The sequence below is a fragment of the Cladophialophora yegresii genome (genome assembly GCF_000585515.1).
Source record: "Cladophialophora yegresii CBS 114405 chromosome Unknown aczIN-supercont1.5, whole genome shotgun sequence".
In the NCBI taxonomy this organism is placed as follows: domain Eukaryota; kingdom Fungi; phylum Ascomycota; class Eurotiomycetes; order Chaetothyriales; family Herpotrichiellaceae; genus Cladophialophora; species Cladophialophora yegresii.
In genome coordinates this window covers 2,613,809-2,633,640 of record NW_006913049.1, presented here as the reverse complement: position 1 = coordinate 2,633,640, position 19,832 = coordinate 2,613,809, and the positions used below count along the sequence as shown (strand labels likewise).

Here is a 19,832-nt window from a genome sequence, read left to right as displayed (position 1 = left end):
CTCCAAAGCCCCGGCAATTCTTAGCGAGGAGGGATCTGCCGAGCCCTTGCTGATGGCCCGACGCCGCAAGCGCATTCGAGCAGAGAGCAGTCAGGCGAGCTGCACGACAGCCGTCGACTGGCGGACCACCCAATCACCTTGGACTTTTGCTCATTTCTCCTCGCAGCTCAGGGTTCCTCTTCACAGAGGTAACGCTCTCTCACGTCAAACACGACCACCTTCTGTGCCCATGCATCGCCATCTCGACGAAAGACACGGGCCATACCTGGTCTCTCCCCCGCTTCCAGCGTTTGACCACCCTGGTCATGGCAATGCTGCTGGACCTTTGGTGCTGTCAATCCCTCCGGGTTGGCGTTTCGAAAGCTGGTGCGTCCCTGGTTGTGGTCCACTCGATCTCCGCAGCGGACCTTCTTTAGTGCGGCCTTGTTCCTGACGATCCAGTGGTGGCGTGGCCAGGTGTTCGTCGCTTCCTCCAATGTGATGGCGTACTGCCTCGTGCCCCTTGCATCGCGCTGCAGTCTGCCTCGTTCCTTGCGCCAGCCGTTCTCTAGTGGCTCCTATCCCTTGCGTAAGGACGACTCCTCTGCTCTTCATTGTGTTTCAAGGTGCTCAATTCGCTGCACCTTTCCACTATCCCGTCCACACCTCGGCCGGCGTGCTTTGTTGCTCTGGGATCCGCCGTGAACAATACTTGGCTCCGGTTATCTGCACCGTCACGCTTTCATTCTTGCAACGCCGAGTGCCTGCGAAGTCCTATGCTACCGTGTACGCGATAATCGAGATTCGTCCCGCATCTCGCTTCATGCTCCTGGATCATGTGGCTCACTCTTCACAAATTGGCAATTCGCCATCAACAATGACGCTGTGATCCTTTTATTTGCATGAAAACCTGGCCCCATCCATGCTGGTCATCCCAGCCATACCCCGTGGACTCGTAGCACACTTTTACCGACCTCCCACCCATTCCCACGATCCCGTCCGGACTCGGGAATCTGCCAGCCTGCTGACATGGTGGGATCCCTGGCAGGCAAAAGTAAACTTTTGACCTTTCGAAATCCTCGTCCAGCTGCCTTTTGTTCCTCTTGACGGGCTTACAAGAAAAACTCGTCCACCACGGCCTGGGGCTTGTTGGCGGTGCTCTTCTTGCACCTTTTCTCTTCCTTGCACCACACCTTGCGGTTTCGCAACACTGTTCGTGGTGGCCGCCTTCTCTTCGCTCAACGTCTCATCCTCAATTTCAGACGAGTCTGCCTCTGCTTTCCTCACCACCATTTGTTTCATCTACGACAGATTCAAAGTCCATATTGACCTTGGCCAGTTTCTATTCCATTTCACCTCCGCCGATATTGCGTTGGTCGAAAAGACGATATAGATCCATCGACCTGGGACCTTTCCATCGTTGCCGGCATACTCAGCATAAAGGTCCAATTGTCTCGCAAACCACGGAAGAGCTTGCATGAACCGCTGTCACAACCTGTCAAACAAACTTTCCACCCTCCATTCGGAGTCGATTGCCACTACTGTGTAGGGGGCACTGCAACCACTACACTTCACACCACAGCTGGCGCTGACTGCCCCGGCCGGTTTGTCCATTATTTGTGGTCTTATTATTGCGTCCAAGGCACTCAACCTCGACAGTCTGGCTCGATGCCGCTCTCGAGAGCTCGCACGTCGCAACATTCTTCATGACTCTCTTCGACAACACCGGTCTACCGCTCTGGGCTTACATTGTCATTATCGCACTTGGTTCGATACTACTATTGGCAACAGCCGCGATTGGCTTGCGATGTTGGCTTTTACGTCGCAAGGCGAGGCAGCGCCGCGAGTACGCTGGTCTCACAGGAGGTCCCATGCGGCGGATGACGTTGAGGAGAGGGCGCCTAGTCCCGAGTTCTCAACATCTCTCTCTTACGGGTTCCAAGTTTGGCACGAGGCAATTCGGGATAGTCGCCGACAATGAATCGATGATGGGGGGTAGGAGAAGTCCCTTTGAATGGTGGGCTACTATCATGGAGAGATCACAATCCCGACAAGATCAGATGTCACAGGTAGAGACTGGCTCGATAATCAGCCGGCCAGCATCCAGAGGTACTACCATTGCTGCGCGCAAGGATCTTCATGGCAATCCCACACAAACACCTGAGAAGGACACGGAGTCGGTCACGAGAACGTGGGAGCTGACCCTACCTTCGCCGTCCCCGTCGCCCTCGCCATTGGGGCCCAACAGAACAACCAACTTTTCTCGCTCTTTCAGCAACCGTGGCCATTCGTCGCCGACTACTCAAAGGTCTCAAGCTACTCTATCGAGAATATCGGAGCGATCACCACATGCTTCGATTATCAGCGCAGCGAATGGACCAATCTTCTCATCTCATCACGGGTCATCATATCACTTAGCCATTAACCCCCGGGACAATACGGAGCGAATGTCTCAACCCAGTCCGACTACTCCGCGCAAGACCACAACGCTTGCGATGCCCTTGCCGAGAAATCGTCCTGCAACCCAGTTGCCCACTCCGCCACATCATTCTTCAATACCACCACGTTCGAGGCCGACCTCGAGCAGGCAGCCCAAACGACACGACGCCCTAACAGATCAGGTATCTGGTCCTTCTCTTCCTAAAGCCGTTGCGCACCCTATAACGCCAACGGCGTACCGGCTGAACCTTCCTGAGTTCAGCTCTCCCATCTCGACTTCTTTCTACCGACAGCCAAATCCATCACGCCTAGACGTATCTCATTCCCGCGCGAACAGCAATCTGACTTCTCTTTCAGTCTCCACAACGCACTCGCCGAGAAAATCATCCTCCAGCATTGGACCCAGTGGCATTTACTATGAGACGCAGGTTCCACGTACCCGTGACGGAGCGGATTACTGGTCAGCACGCGTCGGCTTGGATGACGTTCCCTACTCCGCCCAAAGGAAGAGCAGCAGTGGTACGCCACGTTTGGGACATTCCCGGAAGCCAAGTACAGACCAGCAGCGCCAATCACGCTATTCACGTGACGGACCGGGAGAAGATGTGCAGGAGAATAGAATCGGCATTATGACGGTGCCAGGAAAGCACAACTCACGAGTCCTGAGGAAGAAGTCGTTGAAGCGAGTGCAGGTCGTCAGTGCACTGGCTGCCTAGCAGGGCTTCTCGGAAGAAATTGGGCCGGGCGGTAATCTGTCTGTACATTTTTCCTTTTCCTTTTCTTTTAGCGGCGACGATCCTGTTCACGAATACTCAAAGCTCGCGCAGGGCTGGGCCAGACTGGCTTGAGCATCAGCATCTCACGGCGGAGATGACATTTTCGCCGAATCATTCTCCTTGATACCCGACTTGTTGAACATTGGGACATTTTGTCTCAGATGGCGGGGCTGGAATCTGTGGTCTGAGACATACCATTCCAATTTGCATATATTCTCTAGATGGATGATCAACCACTTTCTTATGACGGACACATCTGGTGCCTGACGGCTGGCTTCTTTTGTACTTACCCCCCGTCGACATGCGGTCCATACACCCCTGAAACGAGCCAGGGCGGCATTCTGCATTCTGCAGGTCGAATTCATAGCTCTATCAATACAAGACCGTGGTGATGAAAGTTCCCACGTTGTGAAGACCATCCTAATAATATGACCTGCATGCCGTAGATCAAGTGAAATCCATCAACACGCAGTAATGAATTACCGTATCAGCATCACTTCCCGCTCTATCAGGTACTTCGTCCTGGCTGCTCTTACACAGTGCGTACAACTAATTACAAGTACCGTGGAACGGCGAGCTTGGTGCTGTCCGGACCAGCCATTCCGAAAACCATTCCGCCAATCAGGAGGCAGGACTATCGGGCCGCTGGAGTGGCATTCTGACCAAAGTGCCATCAAGGCCATCAAGGCCATCAAGGCTATCTATCCATGCCCAAGGTCTCTTTCTCTCTCTCTTAGCCATGCCTAAGCAGCATAGGTACACGTACGGAGTATTCTACTGTAGACTCCATGCGGAGGCGATATTACTCGATACAAGGGGTTGCCGAATTCGGTAGCGTATCGTGTCAATTATCGGTCTTCGATAACTGCGGTCTCATAAAGTTCTTCTTCCAATATACCCTCTCCTCCTGCCTGTATATCATTCCGTGCCCCACGCCCATAAATTCCCTCTTTCATGGTATAACTGCTACGCTCCGCTCCGCAGGATCAAGCCAACGCACCCATTGGATCCCACAGAGGTAATACCGTCGGCTCGGTCTTCAAGATCTCCTTGACATCCTTGCCCACAAACCCGGGTTCCACGACAACCTGATACACAAACTCGTCCATCCACTTATCCGTCATGACGAAGTACCCCTTATCACCAGCGTTCTCGCCCCAAGAATTCATAACACGCCACCGGACGCTCTTGTCTTCACCCGTTTTTTCATCCCTCTCGACCTGCACGGCTGTCAGGACCATCGCGTGCGTCATTGCGCTTTCTCGGACTCGGAGCCGCTGAGACTTGGACAAATTCAGAGAAATGTTGAATGCAAGGCCGTAATCGTAGAGATCCGGATCCATGATGCCGGACTGCGAGTTTGAGAATTTCCCCACGTCGCTGCCGAAGAAGACGGGCACGCCGGCTCTAAGCATGTTGATTGCCGCCTTTTTCATGGTCGTCATGTCGACATTCACGTACGTGATGGGTCGTCCACCGACGACGTTGCCCAGTCGCGAAACGGTAAGCAAGGACATATACTTGTTTCGCGGATCATTCACCAGCGAAAACATCTGCGACACGTCTGTGCCTCCGAGGCTTCGGATGACAGCTGGTGAAGACATGGACTTGGCAAATTCCAGCGGCGTGAGGGTTGATTTATGGTACTTGTCGCTGCTGTCGTAGTATTCCCAGGTGAACTTCTGGTCTGGTTTGGGGGGTGGACCGAGCATGAGGGTGAGAATGCAGTGGATTTCGCGCATCATTTTCGCCTTTGCCAACACTATCGAGGAAGACTTTTTGGCGGTGCTACTATTGTTGACGAGGGCACGGAGGGCCAGGCCGTCTTCCCGGAGTTTGGTGGTGATGATGCTGCCCATGGCCGAGGAGTTCATGGCGTTGTAGCTGTCCGGGTAAAGTTTTTGAGGGACCTGCACTGGTGTGAGTGACGAGACCTCGATTATCGGAGTGGCGAAGGTATATTCTTACCAGCCCGTACTTCTCCACCAAATTGCTCGCCATGTCCCATTGGCCGCCATCGTTCACTGGTGCGCCTAACAGTTCCTGCACAATGCGTTCGTCCAGGTCTTTACCCGCCGTGTCGATCATTTGCTCGAGAAACCAGTTCGCCTTCTCCATCTTGTCCCAGAAGAACAAGTACGCCTGGGACAGCTCGAATTCCTTGAGGTTGTATCTCTTCATGATGGGCACGCGCAGGACGTTTGTCGTCGCGAAGAGCCAGCACCTGCCTGAGCTGCGCTGGTTGGTCACAGGCGAGCCCTCAAACGGGATCTTGACATTGAAGGTCTGAGTGTCGGAAAGGGTCGAGACCTTGTTCGAGACGATATCGCGGATGTTATTGGAGAGCAGGGCGTTCAATGCCAGCCGATTCTTTGGGTCGGCGAGGAGTTCCTTCTCCCATTCCGAGGCCGTTTTGATGTCGAGCGATGGATCGGTCGAGAAGGATCGAGGAATACCCTTCTCGCTTTCGACTTGGATGTACTCATGTTCGACTTCGTGTTGGTGCAGGACATCCCGAGTCCGGAGGGCTTGGAGTTGTTGTACCAAGAGCTTCTCCACGGCGGGCTCATTGAGCTTCGGTGAGCTTTGTGAATTGCCCATGACGGTGTTGAAACCAGAAAAGGATGAAGCTCGCCAAAGGAACGAGGACTGGGCTGCAATTATACGCCGTACACAACTGATGTGAGACGAGAGAGAGAGAGAGCGCAACGTGAGAGGCGCGGAGGGGTTGGAGATTCCATGCAGGCTGCCGATAACGCGATAAGATCACACGCCTCTCCACAGAGGAGCCCTAGTCCACATGCGGCAATTACGAGCGGTCCACCATCAAGTGCCCTCGTATGGAGTATGCACAAGCAGTGCGAGGCAGAAACGAAGGAAACAACTCCATGTTCATGACAGGTGTTCACAGTACCGGCTTCTTCGAATCTAAACATCCTGATCTCGTCACAGTTTGATCCTTCTTGGATCTGAGATGGTAGCAAAGTCGATACGAGTCTCACCTCCTGGCTCGTATGAGGATGGCACTGAAAGCTCATTGACATTGCGCTCTCGTACCGCTGCCTGACGAGAAATCGACTCCAGCTCCTCCTTGGCAACCATATGACTTTCCAAGCCAGAAATGTAGAGTCAAGAACGCCCTATTGCGCCAACACCGGTTCGTCCGCTTGCTGATGCGATAGCTGATATAAAAAGCCCTGGAGCAGTACTTCCACGAGATCGCTTGGGAATGACATTCTCCAACTTCATTCTCCTTCTCAGGCCTCAAGCTCAATCCTCCCAGCTCTTTTCCACCGTCTCCCTCACTCTCTTGGTATACTCCTTCCGATTATCCTTGTACAGATTACTCGCTTCGACATTCGCCGGCGAGCTCGTGTTGGGATCGTTCAGCAAGGACTGGATGCTCGTCAAGATCGCGGCCACGTCGTATGTCGGAGACCATCGGTTTTGCAGGATGTCCAAGCACAGCTCGCCGGTACCGTAGACGTTTGGGTGGAACATTTCCGACACGAATTTCACTCCAGGCGGTTTATTCGGGTAGGCTTCTTCGAATTGCATGACGAGGCGGAAGGTGCCGTCTTCGAACGGTGTATCTGCGGGACCAATTATCACGGCGTTCCTGGGGGTTGTGTTAGTCGGCTTCTGCATCGGCTCAGAGGGATAGAGAGGGGCAGCCATACCATGTCATGACGTTGTCCGCGATGGGAGAGGCGGAGACACCGGCAGGAGGATCAGTTTGCATGCGCTACAGGCAGAGTCAGTATGGTGTTCATTCACGGGATATATGAATTGGCTAGGCTACGCAAGGCTCCTAGGGTGGAGGAACGTACCTTGAAGTCCCGCATCAAGCGGCGTCTGGCGGAGGTGGACATGGCGGTCGAGGTTGGATTTGACGCGGCACAGGGCTGGGCTGGGTATCGGAGATTATTGCAAAGTCGCAGAGAAGTAAGGCAATGGTTGTGTTGAAGAGGGAAGAATCCAGCAACAAGCTCACGCGACGTGAAAGGTGAGGCAGAGGCAATGGCAGTTTGCCCGCAGTGAGTTATCATTCGTCACTGTTTCTCGAAAAGACGACGGCCGATCATTACCTGATAAAGCTAGTCTTGACATGGTCTCACGTGACTGCGATCCGGATCCGAAATTTGTCCCAAGCTGCCTCGGCAGCTTTCTACCGTACCGTGTCTTTCCGCTCCCCAAGGTCGAGATTCCGCGCCCTCAGAGTTTTGGTGGCCGAGAGACGCTCGTCGCCGGCTATATCTATATCTTGTGGACAGGAGCCTCCTACTGATCTTGCCTGCTTAGTAGGGCATCTCTACCTCAGTTAAACTGACTCCTAAATCCTCAATATTCCTCCCACCGGTTCTCCATACTTCGCCAGCCACTGATTGCTGCAGCTCCTCTTCCCCGCTCCTAGCCGAGTCTTGACATGTGCTGCGGTTAACCAAAACACATAAACCTGTCAACATACCCTTGGAGCCATTTGGCCTCCACCCTGGATTCTCAGTCCAGCGCAACCGTAGAGATGCCCTCCCTTACCACCTCCGCGGCCCGTACGGCCATGCGAGCCACTTCCTCTTCCTCTTCAGCCCGCCTCTCCCAAATGCGGTCCCACCTCAGCACCAACGCCACTTCTCCCATGGCACGGAATAAAGAAGTCGGCGAAGCATACATCATCTCGGCCGCGCGAACCCCCACCGCCAAGTTCAACGGCAGCTTCATGAGCCTCTCCGCGCCGCAGCTGGGTGCCGTGGCGATCAAATCCGCGATCGAGAAGTCCAAGGTGCCTATCGCAAAGATCACCGATGTATACATGGGTAACGTCCTCGCAGCAGGGGTGGGCCAAGCACCGGCCCGACAAGCCAGCATATTCGCGGGCCTCCCACCGAGCGTGGAAGCCGTGACGATCAACAAGGTCTGCGCGTCCGGTCTGAAGGCAGTGGCCATCGCGGCTCAAAATATCCAACTAGGACTCGCGGAAGCGCAGGTTGCAGGCGGCATGGAGAGCATGTCCCGTGTTCCTTATTATCTGCCCCGAGCAGCGCAGAACCCGGCCTTCGGCCACATGCAATTCAAGGACGGCCTGATCGAAGACGGGCTCTGGGACGTGTACAACCAGTTCCACATGGGCAATTGTGCCGAGAACACGGCCAAGAAGTTCAAAATCTCCAGAGAAGCGCAAGACGAGTACGCGATCCGCAGCTTCGAGCGCGCCCAGAAGGCCTGGGCCGAAGGAAAATTCAAGGACGAGATCGTGCCCGTCACGGTCAAGGGCAAGAAAGGCGACACCATCATATCCGAGGATGAAGGATACCAAAACCTCAGGAAAGACAAAGTCGCGTCGTTAAAACCTGCGTTTGTGAAAGGCTCGGACGGGAGCGTCACGGCCGCGAATTCATCCACCTTCAACGACGGCGCAAGCGCATTGGTGCTCGGATCCAAGGCCGTCGCGCAAGAATACGGCCAGCAAAGTCGTGTGCTCGCGCGGATCATCAGCTCCGCAGACGCGGCGACAGACCCTATTGATTTCACCATCGCCCCCTCCAAGGCCGTGCCCATCGCGTTGGAGAGAGCGGGATTGAAACAGGAGGACATTGCGATCTGGGAGTTCAACGAGGCCTTTGCCGCCGTCATCAAGGCAAACGAGCAGGTAAGAGCCCTTTCTCCTTACTTTAGAAAGTTTACCGTGCTGACACCCTACTAGATCCTCGGCCTCGAAAACGCAAACGTGAATCTTCTCGGCGGCGCCATCTCCCTCGGCCACGCCCTTGGCAGCTCCGGCTCCCGCATCCTCACCACGCTCCTCCACCAACTGAAGCCAGGCGAGTACGGCTGCGCGGCTATCTGCAATGGCGGCGGCGCTGCGACAGCCATGATCGTGCAAAGAATCGAAAGGGTGGAATGATTGCAAGTGACGAGAATGCCTACCAGATGGGCAGTTAGGCAAACGGGCAGGGCAAGTGAAGGGACGTTCCAGTTGCACCGAGCATGCTGTTGCTTGCTTGCCGGCATAGCGACGGCGTTGTATAACCGCGAGCTGATATTATAGGCTGTTAAAATTCACTGCGCTTTACGATCGGATAGGGTAGTTATTCAAAATAAGGAGCATCTTTCAACATACCGTGGTGTACGGAATTCTTACAGCTTACTCTGTACCTCCCAAGTGGTCTCTCCAGCGTGACTCGACGTCTTCGGAAAGAATAGGTTTCTTGGGGAAATTCCTAGAAAGTGTTGGGCCTTGCGCCACCATCTCCAGCCTGTAGCGTGCTAATAATTGTGGTGTTGGACACTTCGGTGTTTACCATAGACAAAAGAGCGTTTTCGTGCTGTAGGATTCATTGCTTGCTTGATGGCGACCCACCCGTGAGCGGCCTGCGGTTGTCTGTCTCGCGAACCATTCCCGTCACCGTCCTTGGTCAAGGCTCAGTACAGCCTGTCCACGTTGCTTTTTGTTGTCCGGTAAGCCTGTGACGGTGGACTGCCACCTCTTCAGAGTTGCCACTTTCAGCACATACAGAATCCGCGCCTCGAAGTGGAAGTCCTGGTCGGAGCACGGTCGGCTGTGGTGTCGCTATGTTCCGCTCCGGCGATCGCTTTGCCGCCCATGAATCCGTGAACGTACGCTTCTTTCACGGACCTCAAGTGCTTGGTCTCGCTGGCCTCGCGGAGCAAGAAAGGGACCGTACCCCGATCAAGGACACAGACCAGGTCACCGGGTTACATAATTATTGGATGGAGCCAACCGAAAAGGCCCTTGCTTCTCTGTGACGAAGCATCTCGTGTGCAAGACGGGTCTCTGCATCGTTCTGAACCATGTTTGCCGGGTGTCCGTCCCGCCAGAAGCTTTTTCAGTCGTACCTCGGTGACCTATTCAGGTTCGTCGTCCTTCAGCAATTCTTAGAGCCGCACCTGGCCTTCTGCATCCGGTGTAAGTAAAATCAGCTCTGTGAAGTTCTACCGCCACGCACCAAACCTGGTCAGGCGATGCTTGTCATAGAGTACCATTGTTTGGACACTAGGGATATCGTTATCATCGACGAGACGCAGTGCCATCTTCAGTCTCGAGTCGATATCTGTGCAACTGGTTGCATGGACGTCGTCTGGAACGAGGTTCATGACTGCTTTGTTTGATTTGGTCGATACATGGCAGAGGCCCGTTAGATCCGACGACACGGCTGGTACTACAGCTTCTCCTACCTAGGGATCCTGTCCAGTCTTAAGACGTGAGGACAGCGTCGCCCAGGCCTTCATAGCAGTGACTACGGGGCGCCGAGCCCCCATGTTTAGTGTGCCGAAAACCGAGGGCGTCGTCGCGGAGGAGCTCCATGGATCTCCGCGACGGTGTGGTTCCCAGCACATGGGGCTGAAAGGCAAAGGTATCTCTGCTTTGGCTCCAGAGACCATGGTGGGTGAACGCTCGGCGGTAAAATTGTCAGGGGACGAATCCATCGTACCTATGCATTCTGCTGAGTTCCTCTTGCGACGACACAATGCAGATGTTGGGCCCACGAGAGCAGACCAGACGGATGAGCATACTGAATGTGTAGCCGGTCCAAGATTGCCTAGTAGAAGCAGAACAACTCCACGAGGCAAATGCAGACGTGTCTGGATGTCGAAGATAAAAGTGACATGAAGGTGTCAGATATTGACCTGTCATTTGAAACCCGCGAGTCAGTGTCATTCGATGATATTAGCGCACGCGCGATGACAAGCGTCTCTTCATTCCTCCCTATCCTCACAGCGGGCACGAGGCCGACTTTTAACTTGGGTCTCTCAGGCTCTGCGCACCAAGGCTGCGAGGTGCCTGCACGCCAGTGCCACCAGTATCGGACCCATTGTCTCACCCCAAGGGTAGTAACGTCCGGATTCCGCACATTGTCGTCTCCCTTACATGGAACCCAGCCACCGCCGCCTCCAACCCACTTGTTGATCCTGCGACCCAGTACATGTATTTGGCAAAGTCACGTCAGGGTGGTGGCCCAACAGACGGGACTAGAAGTTATGTTCATACCACTGCCCGGCCCTTCTGGCTTCTCCACTAGTCATCGAGAACCAAGTGCTGGGATTAGTGCTGCCGTCTTGCTCACCCATCTCTCTCATACTTCTTGGCTAGGCTCCTCGGTATGCAGCTCGCAGGAGGATTTCGGACCATCGTTCGGTTGCGAGCTACCACGCTTGCGCAGTTGTAGGAGCCTTCAGGGCGAAGTCGGACCAGTGAGGATACTGCGGCTGCGATCTCAGTTAGGAAAGCATCCGGTATTCTGGGGCTTGCCCTACCGTGACCTGCTTTTCGTCCACATCTTCCGACACACCGTCGTCTTCCGGATCGATCACTTCAGCTCGTTCTGCGTTCGTGTGAGTGCTAGCCCATCTGGTGTTGCATGCCAGGGTGTACTCACGCATGTGTTTGGCTCGGACTTCATTGCCACCACGGTTGTGCTCCTCTGGCGGCACACTGATCCCCACCGTCTCCCACGGCGACAGAGAGCAAAACAAGCCGTGGGCTGCATTGCCTTCGTGCGGATGGACGTCCTCAGAATTCAGAGCCATGATTGACTGTTTCGCTAGAGCCTGGCCGAACCTCATATGCGCGTCGGCAAGTTCACCCCACACCGTAGCATCCGCGGACTTATGCAGCCAAAACACCACATGTTGGACCATGTAGGTCTCCAGCAAAGGCAACTTGGCGAAATCGAAGAGCTCCTCGATGAATTGCTTGCTAGGAACGAATGCCTTCCTTTCGGTAAAGAAGTTTTGGATCTTGGCGATGGCAAGGACGCGTAGCCGATCCATCATAAGCCGGTCACCCATCTGGTAGACTTTCCACCAGAAGATATCTCCCGAACAGACATCTTCTTTCCTCAGGTAGGTTGTGACCCCGTCGGCGACTCGACCCGAGTACAACCAATTGTACACTAACTGGGAAAACTGAGGGTCTTCTTCTGGGAGGGTGACCTTTTGCGCGGCACCTTCGATGAAGTTGCTGGTGAGCGCGGTTTGGAAGAATGCCGAGGCCGCGCAGATCGGGTTCTTGTGGATGGTGAATTCTTGCTGCTGGTTTCCGACGACGATACTGACGACTTCGTTACCGTGCTTGACGTGTGGGGGTTGGATCGGAGCGACTCTGCCGACCAGCATGTTCCGTGGGGAAGGGGTGGGATTGGGAGGTTTCTCGGCGGGAGAGACAGGCGGCAGTCGTCGTCCCACAAGAGGCGCAAAACGGAGAAGCCGCTCAGAGTCAGTAGGGATAGTGTCAAACTTGTCAGATTTCGGGCAAACAGCTGCAGGTTTTGTGGACGACATCGTTGAGGTCTGGACGAGTTGGATGAAAAGCGACCGTAGGCAAAATGTGGGATTAGACGCTAACCGAAGAAACAGGAGCCTTCCTTTCCTTGAGATGAATACACAAGACAAAAGTGAAAACCTTTTGAAACCCAAGTGATATACCAACCAGGACCAAGCATGGCCCAGAAACCTCACCCCCGTGTCATACCCCTCGCTCTTTCGAGCTTCAACTCATGCATAAGTCATCTGCCCCGGGGGATAAGCCATCTGGCCCGGACTGTTATATGGTTGCTGCGTCTTCGGATTCGTTCCCGTGGTCCTCACAATTGCTTCCTTGTCCTCCTGGATCAAGGCACAGCATCCACACCAACAAGTCGTGCAGAAATCGCCGCAGCTGCTGCCCTCAATGTTGAACTTGTCTCGTGTCCCGCTCCGGTTGATGCACTGTAGAATGCAGGGTACACCGGCACACATGAGGGCGAAATGAGCGCAGCACTATGGCACACAAGGTCAGTAAGGTCCAAGTGGAGTATTCGGAACAGCAAATGAAAAGCGGCTTTCGGCGGCATAGCATCGATTCTGACGGGCCCTTGTCTCTGAGATCGACAATGGACACCGCAATGTGCCTCTTGACCGTTGTAGGAGCGAGGTAATTTATGACCATTTGCCACGTGCCGTTTGGTCCCGCAGCCACAGCAAAGCGACGAATGTACAAGGGTGACCTACCGATGCGTTGCAACCGCTAGATTCCTGGTCGCCCTTGTATCGGTCTCGGGTCTTGCCATAGAGTATACATGGACACCAACATCCCAGACAGCCTTGTCCGTGAGATTAAGTCAGCAAAATGTGATGTTTCTCAGCTTGAGCTCCGGCTGCCGACTTACAGGTGCCAAATGGTGAGAAGCAGTCAAAGAGACCAAAAGTCCACTTTCCTCGAGCACCAGCATCAGGAGGGTAGGCTCCAACTGGTCCTTGCGCTGGCTTTTGGGCCCCGGGGTACTGCGACATTGTGAATCGAGACGGGAGCTTTGTAGAAAGTGCAAGGATGGAGACGCCAAAAATAGGTCGAGGGAAGAAAACAACAACGACAGTGGTAGACAGCAGCGCACGAGATCGAAAAGGAATGAATGCCACACGAGCACAGGTGCGAGCCGGCTGGATATATCACAAGCTGAGGAGGCCAATTTCGACTATCGAACGGCTGCTCAGTCGTGTCAGGAGTTTGCGATTCCTAGCGTTGTCCTTCGCGACAGAGGCTTAGGCTTCAGCTGAAAGCCATGTTTCCGCCCGAGTGACAACCCGTGGTTGTCACAGTAGTTGCCATGTTCGTCATCTAGGACTCTGCATGGTTGTCGGCGATCGCGCCCTGAAGCTCCGCAAAGCCATCGAGTTCGGTAAACGTAATTCGCTGATGAAGGGCTGCTCGTTTGGTAGACTCGGATGGGATCTTGGGAGGATCGGAACGGGCTGGCAAACGCACCAGAGTTTGGAAGACCACGGACTAGACCTGCGTGGGATTACCTAAAACACAACGACAGAACGGACCCCACCTATAACCCGAAAGAACTAGGCACAGCTCATGGTTGATAGTCAGGCCAGAACAGGCAATATTGCGAGAATCGATAGGTCCCCTAAACACGGGGGGTGGAATTGGAGGGGGAACGTGTCCTGTGATTGTTACTGCACTGGAGTTTCCCGGCGTTGGCTCTAGCTGATACGAGTACCAACTGGCGACGCGTAGACAGTTGTGTTTCTGACTTGGGCCCTCGTGTTAACGGCTTAGGTCCAAGCAAATGTGCTCAATTTCTGGAAAAGGATCAATGGTGAATTCGCCTTGCATGCTTGCGGGCCCTCAGCCCCTGGAAGAATGTGCCACGCCCGCAAAGGCAGCCGCATCCGACCCTCACGCGACCAGGGTACTATCACAAAGGTGGCCGACGCCATGATGACTCATGCCCTGCGTCGTGAGTCGAAATTGAGATCAAGGTCAAGGGATTACGAGGTGTTGCAGCTTTGAAGTCGAAAGGGTCTCAGGCTTTCGCGAACCCCCCACGTTTCGGGGCTCAAACCCTCCTACATCCCAGAATACATAGGAAGGAGGTGGAGATCAAGATACGCATTGGCGGTGCTGAGCCGTGCGGAAATGGCTTTTTTTTAGAGTCGAGACGCAACTGTTGACCCGCTCTGGACCATACGAGGTACACAGTATATCGCCAGGTGGGAAGCTCGTTTTCGCCCGATCCACAGAGGATGTTGATGCTCAACGGCATTTCCATGCGCTTCCTCTAATTCCTTCCCCGCTACCTCGTAGTTAGTCTGAACGGACTTCCCGTCGCGCGTTTCCTTCGACATCGACGTCAGTACAGTGGCTCCCTGCTCCTGGTCCATAGTGCCTGAGACTCTTTCGACAAGCCACAGGAATATTGTCGAGGACCCCTGAGGCTGCCGTGAGCTCACAACGTGCGTTGCTGGGGCCTTCAGGCGTAACCGAGGGTGATCCCATCCTCTCTTGTTTCAAGATTGCATTGTAGCAACAGCAGAGGACACAGATCAGTGCCCTTAAACCTTGGGCCGGCGCCAAGCAAGCAATAGCTGTGCTTCGAGTGACGGTAGTCGAGGCTGAGCGTCCGTAAGCAACAGCGAGAGGCCGTAGAGGAAAGCGGTCGTCCCTTCCACTTTTCTGCTATCAGTGCAGGTCCTTGAGGGCATCGCTGAGCCTCGTTCGTGGGGTTGACGATCAGGTGGTGACCAAGGTCATGATACGTCCATAACGTCTTCCTTCCCAAGTGCATCACCGTTTGTTGCAGCATGTTTCGAATGTGCGCGCTCGTACTCGTCTCTGATCAGTTGCACTATCTTCTGGATCTGTCCTTGTCCCTCTTCACCAGGAAACCGGTCCTCGAACTCTTCGATCACGCAAGAGAGGAGCTCCACGTCAGACGGTTGATATGCCGCTTCGTTCCCCCCTCCTGCGGGATCATGTTGTTCTTCGTCACCAGAAGTACCGGCGTTTTCGTTCCCAGAAGCCGACTCTGCTGTACCGCTTATAGCACCGTTGTTGCCATCTCGATCCCCGTTCGTTGATGGCTGCTGTTCGTAACCCGTTCGCAAACCAACTCCCAGGTTGATCATCATGAATGCCTCCGTCTTCGTCAACCCGAATGTGCGCAACTTAGGCACCACTGTGTGTATGAATGTCTCTGGTGATGGGTAACCGGCGATGTGAGGGATTGTGTTGGTGATATAATCCAAGCAGTCCTCTCGCACACGCTGATAGCCCTTCAGATTGACGGGCGCATAGGAGCCGATTTTCTTGGGAGGTGGGCGGGGTGGATTCTCAAGGAGGAAATTGTAGACTTCGGACGTCGTTAGAAGGGCGGCTTGAGGATCGAGGACCTGGTTTGCGCGTGGCAGTCAGAACAATTGCCATGAGAGCGGGCCGCTGAAATGGTACCTTCATCCTGCTGGAGCTGCTGATGATCACTGCGTCAACTGCGGGATTGTTACCGAGAATGCCTCTTTCTCGAGCATGCAGCATGTGTCTGCCAGCTGCAGAAAGGCGGGGACAGATAGAGTGGTTTTCACATATCTACGAGCACGAGCAAGAACAAACTGAACGAACATCTCAGTCGGTGCGGAGAAAAACTCATGGAATCGCACCTCCTGCGGGGTAATTTGGTTCCGATATTCATCCGTGTTGGTCAGCCAGCCACAGTCTGACCAAAATAAACGGGACACAGCACAATCCTCACCAAAATGCGTTGTTTTCATAGCTGCACCTATACATCCACAAAGCAGATAGATAATCGATTATAAGGCAATATATAAGTAACTACTTGCTCTTATCTATATTAAAATCTAGAACCCTAACTCCTTCTCCTTAGGCAGTTGTGTTAAGAAGTTCTCAGTAACCTAGTGATTTTGGTGAGAGACTGTGCTTCAATCGCTTTACAACAGCACCACACTCAAAGTACGCAGAATGAAAGCGTAAAGTTAAAGATATAAGGACTAGTACAGAGTGCCTTAGCAATAGTGTAATTCTTTATTATTTGTCTGAGTTGTGGATGGATAGTTGCAGCGAGGAAAAGAGTGCATTTGGTGGGGATTGGGCTCTGTCCCGTTTATTTTGGTCACACTGTGCCAGCACAAGTCGAGTCCTAGTCGTCACATGGGTACCTCGGAATATCAGAACCATCCTTGAGGATCTCCTGCTTGCAAGTATCGAGCAGCTCTTCCTGGAGCGCGTGCAGTTCAGCCACGGCTCGAAGCAGGGCATTGGGTTACAGCGACCATCACTGTCGCATGACGAGCGCTGCCTTGAACTAATGGACCTAGGTATGATGCAACCTGGATGCGATCGTATATTGATGGTGTTTGCTGCGCATGAGCGCTCAGCATTTCGTTTGACCACCAACAGCAAAGTCAACATAAGGACAGATTTGTGTTCGGAGGCAACTGTTGTATTGCGCATTGATTCGTCCATGCGGGCAACAAGCTGTTCATTGACCCATGATAAATGGGAGGCCAACACAATCAGTGCTGAGCCTCCCGTCCGTAGATTGTACATTTTACTCGTTCCGGCCACCGCCTGCCAAACTCCATACCCCGACGCCATGCAGCAAGCAGAAACACCCGAGAATGCAAACAAGACGAAGAGCACGAGAAGGAACGCTCATGCCTTCTCCTTCCGCTTCTTCTTCTTGTCCGCTTTCGGCGTCTCTGCATCCTCATCTGTCCTCTTCCTCTTCTTCGACCCATCAACCTCCCCATTCGTCTTGGCCGAGTTGGCCTTCTCTGCCGCCCTCTTCAGCTTCTTGATATCCTTCTTGCTGATCGCAGTCGCGGTCCCGTCCTCATCAAACAGAATCTCGCCCCTGACGAGCTTTCTCTTATACCTCTCCACACTCAGGCCACACTGCTTGGCAAACTTCGCAATATCAGCCTCGGATTGATCCTCCGTCGCTGCGTCTTCTGCCTGTGCCTTCTTTTCCTTCTTAGCAGCTTTGCGCGCGGCTTTTTCGGCCGCTTTGCGTTCCTTCTCGGACTTGCGCGCATGGTGCGTTGACGGGGTGGACGATGTGCCATTTACGCCGTTGACCGAGGATGGGACGATAGCATCGACCTCGGCTTGAGTTATAGGTTCATCAGGTTCGGACTCGTCCTCCATGTCCTCGTCCTCATCCTCATCCTCTTCTTGTCTCACACCTGAACCAAGGTCTTCGGGCTCGGCGATCTCCTCGATGAGTTTCTTCGGTTCTTCGTTGCTCTTCTTGGCCTTTTTCGATTTCTTGTCTTCTTTGGCCGGAGCTTCGTCACCAGCAAGACCATCAGCGTCGGGATTGTACTTCCGTGCCTCCTTGATTTCCCATTTCTTTGGCTGTGGGGTGGCTGATACACCGTTCGGTGCGATGGCAACTCCTCGAGGCTTGAGAGGCTTACCTTCCATGCCGGCCAGTTTGCGCTCGAGATATGCCCGTGAAGACAAGCCTAGGGCGGCTTTCTCGTCTTCGGGGATGTTGGCTTCATCGTCGCCCCATTCCTGTAGGGCGTCGACTCTCAGACCCAAGGCAGCTTTTGCGGCGAGCACTCGGGCCATTTTGCCCTTGTTCTTGCCCGAAGCTTGGCCGATGAGGGAAGCGTGGTAGATGAGGCCATATTTGGGGGTGTCGTGCTTCGTCTTCAGAGCGCGGAAGAGGGCTTTTTCGGCGCCGAGGATTTGGATAGTACTGGCCGGGCTTTTAGAGAGATTCATCAAGCTTCCGGCGTGGGCGATTAGCCGCGCACCCACGAGTTCACCCACAAGTGCTGTGAGATTGGGTGCAATGGCGGTCATTCGTGCTGATAGGTAGCTTGCCAGTTGCGTTCTGTATTCTGTGAACTGCACGACCTGCTCAGCCAGACTTTGTATGTTCTCCAGATCTTCATCTGTGATTTCAGTGCCCATTGACCGGTCTGCTGCGGCCTTGACGGCGGCCTCGATTTCCTCCGGCAGGATTTCCGCAAGGTCGCAAGTCTCCCAATTTGTACGCATGCCCATCTTGAGGACTACTTTCGCGTAGGCCAGGTTATCGTTCAAGATCTTGGCCATTTCCGGGAAATGCCATCCGTACCACTCCTTGACTCGCATTGCGTATGTGTTCAGCTCCTTGTCCAGATCATCCAGGAGGCCTATTGCCTGTACGATCATGACATCGATCTTGTCTGGCGAGAATTTCAGTTTGTGTCTGGCGAGAGAGTGTGAGAGACCCAGGGACATGGTCTTCACGTCGTCGGGTAAGAGTCCCGGGATGAGCGAAGGGAGATGTTCTCGGATGGATCGATAGAGGTCTGCGGTGGTCGAGTCCGCCACGGCTTTGATATCCAACCCTGGAATCTTGCCGATCGCATTCCCTAGCTTCGGATCCGCAACCGCAAGTGAGATCTTTTTCTCATCCTTCAAACTGTTCAGCAGTGAGGACAGCGCTGGTGTGACTTTTCCTTCCACAATGGCGGCCGCCTCTTCCAGTGCCGCCGCAGCGCTGTCGAACTTTTGAAACTCCTTCAGCTTCAGTTGCGCCGTCACACTTTCGACGCTGGTCAGCTCGGACGCAAGGTCGTCCCGTTTGAGGAGCTTTTTATCTTTGGCTTTGAGGAGGGCGTAACCCGCCGAGGTCTCGGTAAGGATAAGGAGCGTCATATTGGTAATATGCGCCGGGCAGACGCTGGGCCAACAGTTGGAGAGATGCTGCGATATTAGATACAGTCCTGTGAGGAATAATTGTCGCGGCTGGAAAAGCTCTCCAAAATTTCTTTGCGGAGCGAATCCACTTACAACCGCCAAGCTTTAGTAAAGGAAAGTGCGGCGAGCGGAGCTCACTCATTATGTCAGCGAGGCTGTCTGCTCTTTGGTGTGATGGTGACGGATGGTGCTCTCACGTGAGTGCGCGTCAACCCCGCGCGCTCTCGATGCTCTTCCCCAGCTGACTCATTCGGTGCCCAACGCCTGGTGTCGCCGCAGCTCTTATTGCATCTACCTAGTAGATCGGGCTCCCACACTATACCATAGTATTCTCCAAATGACCGATCACAATTTCAAATGATGATTACCCGTCCATCCTAGCAGACATGTCCGCAACCTCCAACGGGCAGCTCCTCGCCATTCATCGACATCCGCGTGGGCTTCCAGTCTCCAATGCGCCCCGATAAGAGCGGAGGAGGCCATCCTCGCCGTTGGCGGCGCATAAAGTGTACCTAACCCCCTTGCCGCAAGTACGGACACTTCACGTCGCAATGCTGGCTCGCGCACCCCGAACTACGGCCCAAAGACGGCATCCGTCGCCGTACCTGTTTCCGTTGTCAACATCCAGGCCGACGTCC

At 54.0% G+C, this 19,832-nt stretch overlaps 7 protein-coding genes across 7 annotated transcripts; 2 read left to right on the top strand and 5 right to left on the bottom strand.

Moving 5' to 3' along the window:
- Positions 1-1,682: 1,682 nt before the first annotated feature.
- A1O7_07681 (uncharacterized protein) lies at positions 1,683-3,119 on the top strand (the record flags this gene model as incomplete). The annotated part of the gene is made up of 1 exon (XM_007761678.1): positions 1,683-3,119. A coding segment is annotated over one exon (1,437 nt), but the record flags the coding sequence as incomplete, so codon positions are not given.
- A 1,061-nt stretch (positions 3,120-4,180) lies between these two features.
- On the bottom strand, positions 4,181-5,795 carry A1O7_07680 (bleomycin hydrolase; the record flags this gene model as incomplete). Its single annotated transcript, XM_007761677.1, has 2 exons — positions 4,181-5,104; positions 5,163-5,795. The coding sequence occupies 2 exons, from the start codon at positions 5,793-5,795 to the stop codon at positions 4,181-4,183; spliced, it is 1,557 nt and encodes a 518-aa protein (XP_007759867.1).
- A 669-nt stretch (positions 5,796-6,464) lies between these two features.
- A1O7_07679 (ubiquitin-conjugating enzyme E2 2) lies at positions 6,465-7,066 on the bottom strand (the record flags this gene model as incomplete). The annotated part of the gene is made up of 3 exons (XM_007761676.1): positions 6,465-6,813; positions 6,875-6,939; positions 7,025-7,066. 3 exons carry the CDS (start codon positions 7,064-7,066, stop codon positions 6,465-6,467), a joined length of 456 nt encoding a protein of 151 aa, XP_007759866.1.
- A 650-nt stretch (positions 7,067-7,716) lies between these two features.
- Positions 7,717-9,096, top strand: A1O7_07678 (acetyl-CoA C-acetyltransferase; the record flags this gene model as incomplete). The annotated part of the gene is made up of 2 exons (XM_007761675.1): positions 7,717-8,841; positions 8,896-9,096. 2 exons carry the CDS (start codon positions 7,717-7,719, stop codon positions 9,094-9,096), a joined length of 1,326 nt encoding a protein of 441 aa, XP_007759865.1.
- A 2,336-nt stretch (positions 9,097-11,432) lies between these two features.
- A1O7_07677 (uncharacterized protein) lies at positions 11,433-12,494 on the bottom strand (the record flags this gene model as incomplete). The annotated part of the gene is made up of 1 exon (XM_007761674.1): positions 11,433-12,494. The coding sequence occupies one exon, from the start codon at positions 12,492-12,494 to the stop codon at positions 11,433-11,435; it is 1,062 nt and encodes a 353-aa protein (XP_007759864.1).
- A 2,736-nt stretch (positions 12,495-15,230) lies between these two features.
- On the bottom strand, positions 15,231-15,936 carry A1O7_07676 (uncharacterized protein; the record flags this gene model as incomplete). The annotated part of the gene is made up of 2 exons (XM_007761673.1): positions 15,231-15,872; positions 15,931-15,936. 2 exons carry the CDS (start codon positions 15,934-15,936, stop codon positions 15,231-15,233), a joined length of 648 nt encoding a protein of 215 aa, XP_007759863.1.
- Positions 15,937-17,148: 1,212 nt separating this feature from the next.
- On the bottom strand, positions 17,149-19,152 carry A1O7_07675 (uncharacterized protein; the record flags this gene model as incomplete). The annotated part of the gene is made up of 1 exon (XM_007761672.1): positions 17,149-19,152. The coding sequence occupies one exon, from the start codon at positions 19,150-19,152 to the stop codon at positions 17,149-17,151; it is 2,004 nt and encodes a 667-aa protein (XP_007759862.1).
- Between the last annotated feature and the right edge of the window lie 680 nt (positions 19,153-19,832).